A 7,877-nucleotide genomic window follows, 5' to 3' on the forward strand; every position below is an offset into this window, starting at 1 on the left:
TAAACTAATACTAATGTTTCTCTAAATCCAAAAATAATCCAATTACTAAAATCATGTGAGTAGGGATATAATTGTTTAATAACCTCTATCTTTGGTGGTTCAATCTTTTAAAATAGTATTATAAATGTAGTTCACATACCGCAGAAGTTTTTGAAAATACAGATAAGTAAAAAGAATATAAAAATCTGTCCATAATCCCATATTCAGAGATAATCATTGTTGACATTTGAGTATGTCCTTACAAATGTATATAGTAAATCTTTTTACTTATTCTTTTTTATTTTTATAAAATGAGATGCTATTTATGCCAACTTTAAAATTTTTCAAACATATTGACGGAACTTGTTTACTTTTTGAAAATACAAACACTATCAGCAAAATAAACACAAATGTTTTCAATTAAAACAAAACCTTTGTTTCTACAGGTCTAACATCACTCTTGCATGTGATAATATACTATGTATGTACATTAAAGGAACAAATCATACTGCAAGTAGTACCACTACTGAAGATCAATTTTTCAATTAACAGAGATTTTAAACATTAAGTTTCAATTTGCTGCTTTTTAACATCTAAAATATAACAAACACATAGCACTGTAATTCAAAGATAAATACAGTTTTACATGTGTTTTTAAAAATTTCATTATTTTAACTTCACATAAATACAGAGGAAATCAATATACCTTTAGCAATAATGACAACAAAAACCAGGACTGTTTCACAAATACCTAACAAGAACAAAAGTTAAAATATATATATAATTGGATCTTCCCAAAATTAATTCAATTAATTTTTACCATTCTCTGAAAGGAGGTGTACTTACTTAGAAAAACATCAAAAGTGTGTATATAGATGACCTACCTGTAAGCTCTTCCTTTGTTTTATCAACTTCAGATAACTGAATATAAATTTGGTTTCTTTCTCCTTCTAAGGTTTTTAAAGAAGCATTTAACTTTAAAGAAGGGAAGAAGGAGAAAAGTAACATTAATTAGTTATACAACAACAACAAAAATAACATAAAACCTCACTATAACAACCCCAACACTTTTTAAGCTCTTTTATCATTTTGATGAAATTATCACCTGGAATACAGAAACCAATAATGCAACTTCCATCTTAAAAAAACCAGCAAAGTCATCAATACTTGTAAATCTCAGAACAAGGGATAGAGAAAAGTAGTGAATGCTTTTCACTGGATGCTTAAGAAAGTGACTATTTTCATTCTATTTACTTTCAACAAAAGTTTTTATTAAAGCAGCCTTCAAACTACATTACCAAGACTTCACATAGATCAGCAAAAATGAGAATACCACTACTAGGGTGGAAAAGAGAAGGAATAAACCAGAAAAAAAGGAATCTAGTATTTACTTAAAATAGGATATAGGGCAGAAGGGGTAAGAAAATACTGAGACTAGAAGAAAAAGAATGCACTGAAGGAAGTATGAGATAAAATACAAGAAACATTTTAAATATATTCTTATCTGAAAAAATGAATACAGAACTTGAAATTTTTTATTTTGATAAATTCCAAAAATTATATGAACTTCTAAAGTTAATAACTGAAAGTAAAAAGTAATTGACGATGAAAATTCTGGTAATTTCTTAAATATTTTTATATGGGAACAATAAAATGGATTTTTTAAACAGTTACTATAAAGGAGACAGGAGTAATCCATGTTCTCTTTCTTCCTCCTTATTCTTTATATGTATCTAATAGCACAAACCTTAGCAGCATGAATCAGTTTCTTCAAAGCTCCTTTTGGAGGATTATCTACAGTGAAAATCAAAAGCACAACAATGATTTGGGAAAATAGTACAATATGACAATAGACATCAAAATGAGTTTATCAGTTCACTCAACCAGAAACTTATAATCCCTCTTCTTGCTACAATAAAGCATTTGGTATAAAGCAGAATGGCCTTGGACCTGCTTCCAGGAAGCTAAACAATAAAAGCACTGAAGTGCCATATCATTTAACAATGTTCTTCAGCTCTAACTCGAAGAACAGACTTATAACAAGGATTCGATATTCATCTAAATATAGACCACAATCGTTAACTATTCTTGGATTCTTACAGCATCCAAAATATGAGTAAAATTATAACCCAAGTTAAAACAACATTAAACAAGCATGAGTTTTCTCAAATAGAGAAAGAATTATTTCATATATGATCAAGTAGGAATGAAAAAGTATAAACAGAACTTTATATACTTATTTTAGGGATGTAATTTTTTCCAACATATTAATGTTATCATGAAAAACCTTTTAATCGCACTTTTTTCTCCTTAATAAATTTGTTAATTATGCAGGGGGTTGAGGAAGAGAACAGAAAAATAACATAAAAGTCTGAAGAACTACTACTGGTGTAAAATGAGAGAGGGGTACATGGGGCCTCTGTACTAGTTTTAGACCTCCCTATGATGCCATATTTCAAAATAAGAAGGTTTTTTCCAGGTCAAAGGAATTGGTGTGAGAATACAGTAAGTGGCTATAGTGAAACTAACTTTTGCCACTTTCACCAACTTCAGAGCACAACCAGCAATGGCAATAACAATTTGAATGGCTAAGATTAAAAGTACTGTAACCATCTGAACCTCTGACGAAAGCAAAACAAGTATCCTGAAGTATTCATTTATAGAACACTCATTTCTCAAACTAGTCATTCATCCATTTGATTAGCTTACAGTACAGGGAAAAACAGGTATTGAAATGATTATGATGTAATTTTGAAAGTGGCTATAATAAAGATATGTATAATACACAAAGAAAACAAAGCGGGGAGGCTGTAAGTGTGTCTGAGCAGCTGGAAAAAGACTTACTGAAAAGGCAATGCTCCAGCTGAAGCTAAACTACAAGGGATGGTGAGAAAGGACAGTATGTTGCAGACAGACAGAATGTGCCAAAGTAAAAGCATATAAAGAACATGGTGCACATAGGGGAAAAAAAGGAAATAGAAGAGCTAGTCACCATTTTAGCAAAAGGAGATGAGTCATGACTTAATACCTAAGTAAGCACCATTTTCTGATTCACTGTTCATTTCTAATTCCAAGTTATCATCATCCGTTATGTCTTCTCCAAGCACAGCAGCCCAATCTTTCATCTTTAGCAAGCGTTCAGTCAGAGTCTTGACATTTAACAAAGGGGAAAAACAGAGAGAGTAATGCCTTATGCTAAGAGCTTTACAGCTTCTGAATGTCCAGTTATAGTTTAAAAATCAATCCACATAAATAACAACAAAAGAGCTCTTATTTTCCACCTCTTAAGATATTGTAAAGTCTTGAGAAATGATAACATTTATTGACTATTAAACTCTGCAAGATAAAAACCAAAACTAGTTATTCTCAAATCAAGTATAGTACATATTAATATCATGCAACTAAAAAGTAGTAAAATATTTTTGTATATGACATTTCTCACATGCCACAAATAACAGTGGCCTAATTAACATAAGAGTAAATTCTGTGTGACACCAAACACATCTACAGTGAGATACATAATGTATAAAAAGATCGTAGATTTTTACTTGATTTATTCAAGGAAACAATTAGCTGAGGAGTTCAACTGAGATAAAGACATTTATAAAATAGAATTTGAATGGAACATTACAGGGTTTCCAAAAGTACTTCCTGAATTTTGTTGAATAAAGAATATTTTCCAACACTACAGATAATCAAATGACGTGTCACGTATTCCTCTGGAGGAACCCACCTAAAAATAATGCACTGCTCTACAATTTTCACCCTTTGATCTCCTCCCTCTCTTCAGAGTTCCAAGCACAAATAACATGGCCTATACCTTTGAGCAGAGCTTGAGGTTAGCATTTCATTCTTGTTATCTTTAAAAGAATCCCAAATCCTTTAGTAGAGGAAGTTTAGAAAAAATAAACCAATATGTCACAGCCGGGTGCGGTGGCTCACGCCTGTAATCCCCACACTTTGGGAGGCTGAGATAGGTGGATCATCTGAGGTCAGGAGTTCAAGACTAGCCTGGCCAAAATGGTGAAACCCCGTCTTTACCAAAAATACAAAAAAATTAGCCAGGCATATTGGCACATGCCTGTAGTCCCAGCTACTCAGGAGGCTGAGGCAGGAGAATCACTTTAACACAAGAGGCAGAGGTTGCAGTGAGCTGAGATGGTGCCATTGCACTCCAGCCTGGGCGACAAGATTGAAACTCTGTCTCCAAAAAATATATATATACACACACACATATATTTTTTTACTTTATATATATATATATAGGACTTTATAAATATATATAAGTACACATATTTTATATATATTATATATTATTTAATATATATTTTTATATGTAATATATATTATTTACTAAATATATGTGTGTGTGTGTGCCAAATTCTGAATAAAAGAAAGCTGGAATTTTGAAAATATTCTTAGCAGCAACATAACTAGCATAAATCCATCACTTTCAATATGACAACATCACTGTGTAAATTATAGAACATTAGTTTTACATAGTATTTGATACACGTGAGTATCTGTATTTACCAGCATTAAGACTTTTTAAATGAGTAGGAAATGAAAAATGTCAAAAAATCCTAAGTGTAATATCAATTATTTTATTCCTACAATTAGAGTCAAGTTTCAATTAAATTTATTTTTTAAAAGTATTTCTCTCCATGAAAGTACATACACCAGTTAAAGATATTCAATTAATATATATAACTATGTGTCCAATTTCTCAAACTCTTCCAACCTCCTAACAGGAGCAGACAGCATCCTGAAGAGAAACAGTAAAAACCATTATTTTTATTTCTTTATTAAATACCTAGGCTAAAATACAGGGAAGAAAACAGGATACACAGAATATTCATATAAGTATGTATGTGTGTATGTGCATGTACATACTGCAAATATGTAAGTATTCAAGAAACATTTGAAAATCTGGCCAAATACGTTATAAAAATATGTTGTGAAAATAAAAGCTGCTAAAAACTAGTTTTCAAACTTCAGAGTTAGTGTAAAATTCTAGCCAACTTGGTCACTAAAACCAGTAGAGCCATTTACCTTGATGTGATTTTCCTTATCATTTAGAACCTGTTCTGCATGTACTTTGGAGTCTTCAAATGTTATTTTCTGTTTATTAAGTTCACTCACTTGTTCTTTCCATACTTCGGCTTCTTGCAAAAGCTGAAAATGAAAATTTTAAAAATGCAACTCATTACATAAGTGAATCATTAAAAGATACTAAGAAGGCATTGTGTAGCCACTTAAAAAAGAAAGACATGGCTCCTGTTTTCAAAGAACTTTCAAAATGGGGTAGTGTAAAATAACACACACATTCTTCAACTAGTTTATATCATATATTTATATCAAATAAAGGTTTTCTGAGTTATACATATCTTAGATTTGATCATTTCTTACCGTTCCTCATATCCCATATAAAATGTCATGCCTTACTTGCATTAAAATTTATTTTTTAAATCATTGTGCAATTTTGTACTTAAAATAACCAATCTTTAGAAATACCACCAGCCTGGTCAACATGGTGAAACCTCGTCTCTACTAAAATACAAAAATTAGCTGGGCGTGGTGACACATGCCTGCAGTCCCAGCTACTTGGGAAGCTGAGCCAGGAGAATCACTAGAACCCAGGAGGCAGAGGTTGCAGTGAGCTGAGATTGTGCCACCGCACTCCAGCCTGGCAACAGAAAGAGACTCCATCTCAAAGAAAAAATAATAATAATAACATTAATCTAGAACAGACCAGATTCTGCACAAACAGTATTCTACGACATATACTACATATACAGGAAAGTATATTCTACTACACACACTACATATATTCTACGACGTATACTACATATACAGGAAAGGAAAGCTTTTTCTGAACATGACAAAAAGTAAAGATCATCATAAAAGGCAGACTTGACTATATAAAGCTTAAAAGCTTCACAAATCAAATATAACACAAATGAAATTTAAAGACAAATAACTAGAAAGGAATTCTTTTTTTTTTTTTTTTTTAGAGGCAGGGTCTCATTCTCTCATTCAAACTGGACCACAATCTTAACTACTGGGCTCAAGATATTCTCTCACCTCAGCTTCCCAAGCAACTAGACTACAAACACATGTCACCATACCCTGCTAATTTTTTTATTTTTATTTTTTGTAGAATCAGGGTCTTGCTCTGTTGCTCAGACTGATCTTGAACTCCTGGCCTCAAGTGATCCTCCCACCTGGACCTTCCAAATCACTGGGATTACAGGTGTGACCCACTGTACCCCACCAAGAAAGTATTCTCGTAACATTTGTAGCAGAAGGTTAATAACCTTAGCACGCAAAGAGCTCTTAGACCTCAATAAGAAAAATAGGCAAAGAAAAAAAATGACTGAGCGGGCAATTCACAAAAGAAATGGCTCATATATATGAAAAAGTCTAAATTTATTCAGTCTTTGAAACTATGTTCTACCAAACAGTAATTATTGGACTTCTCTGCAAAACTGAGGCTTCATTAGCATATTTCCTAACACATGAAAAGTAACCCTTTTCTATGTATATATAACAGAATCAGATGATACAGGTAAAAACAAATGAGAATTCAGGAAACAATTCACATTTGGTGATTAGGTCATCTCTCATGAGGCAATAAAGAGACTTGAGTACACAGTATGCAGTATTAAAACATGAGAGAAGGAGTGTATTAGAACATGGCATCAGTGAATACAGTTTGTTTCAAGAACTTTGATTATTACAAGGGAGTTAGATGAAAGCAGTTATAAAGAGTAAGACTAATCTAGGTGAAATATTTTCCAAGGTGGAAACATGGCAAATTTAACACGGGGTTTACCACCACTTTCTACCCAAATCTATTAAAATGGCAGAAAACAGATTTTTTTTTTCAAAGGCATAAACACACGAGGAAAAAAGAATAGGAGATGAGACAAAAGATAATTGTAGAAATAGAAAATGGAAAGAGATGGAAGTGTGATAAAAAGACTCAACCTACTAGAGAGAACTAAAATCTAAGCCAGAACGTAGGAACACCCAAAAGTAGGCTGATTTGATATACCCCAGAAAGGCTCACGATTCGAAGGCACAAATAGTAGGGAAAATAAGCAGGATTGGAAAAAAGGAGGACTGGCCAAAAGTCTGTATAAAAAGCAGTTGGAAAGCCTCCCGTGACATAAATATATACACATTCTTATTCTCTCATTCATTCTCTATCTCTGTCTCTTACACACACACACACAAACACACACACACACACAGACACACACAGACACGCAAAACCCTACTGGGTTATTCTTTGGAGAGGTAGAACCTGAGACTCTGGGACATCTACCAGGTAAAGGTGGAAATAACATACTGAAAACATAAAAGTACTGAGAGGAAACTGACTTACTGAACAGTCAGACACCAGCACTCTTTACCTGACTGAGTTGCAAGACTGTTGGCACAATAGGCTTACATCTCCCAAATGGGAAATGTGGAGGACTCATCCCCGTGCAAACGGTTGTCAGATACCAACAACTGAGAATCCTCCAATTATAAATACCCTAACCTGGCCAGGTGCAGTGGTTCCTGCCTGTAATCCCAGCACTCTGGGAGGCCGAGGCAGGCAGATCACTTGAGGTCAAGAGTTCAAGACCAACCTGGCCAACATGGTGAAACCCCATCTCTACCAAAAACACAAGAATTAGCCAGATGTGGTGGTGCATGCCTGTAATCCCAGCTACTTGGGAGGCTGAGGCAGGAGAATCACTTGAACCCAGGCAGCAGAGGTTACAGTGAGCTGAGATAGCGCCCTGAACTCCAGACTGGGTGACAAAGTGAGACTCTGTCTCAAAAAAAAAAAAAAGAAAAAGAAAAAAAAGAAAAGAAACACTCTAACCAGAATATCCTATAGAAAA

General features: G+C 33.5%; 1 protein-coding gene across 8 annotated transcripts in view; it reads right to left on the reverse strand.

Moving 5' to 3' along the window:
• Nucleotides 1–7,877, reverse strand: part of CTAGE5 (CTAGE family, member 5) — an 83,821-nt gene that overhangs the window by 44,940 nt on the left and 31,004 nt on the right. For all 8 annotated transcript variants that reach the window (XM_011965620.1, XM_011965622.1, XM_011965626.1 and 5 more), the window contains 4 exons: nt 5,032–5,154; nt 3,008–3,128; nt 1,727–1,773; nt 864–954 (listed from right to left, as the gene is read on the reverse strand). In XM_011965620.1, the coding sequence (XP_011821010.1) occupies nt 864–954; nt 1,727–1,773; nt 3,008–3,128; nt 5,032–5,154 (382 nt within the window). The remainder of the gene's footprint in view (nt 1–863; nt 955–1,726; nt 1,774–3,007; nt 3,129–5,031; nt 5,155–7,877) is intronic.

The sequence above is a fragment of the Mandrillus leucophaeus genome, unplaced genomic scaffold, assembly GCF_000951045.1.
Source record: "Mandrillus leucophaeus isolate KB7577 unplaced genomic scaffold, Mleu.le_1.0 Scaffold730, whole genome shotgun sequence".
NCBI lineage: Eukaryota > Metazoa > Chordata > Mammalia > Primates > Cercopithecidae > Mandrillus > Mandrillus leucophaeus.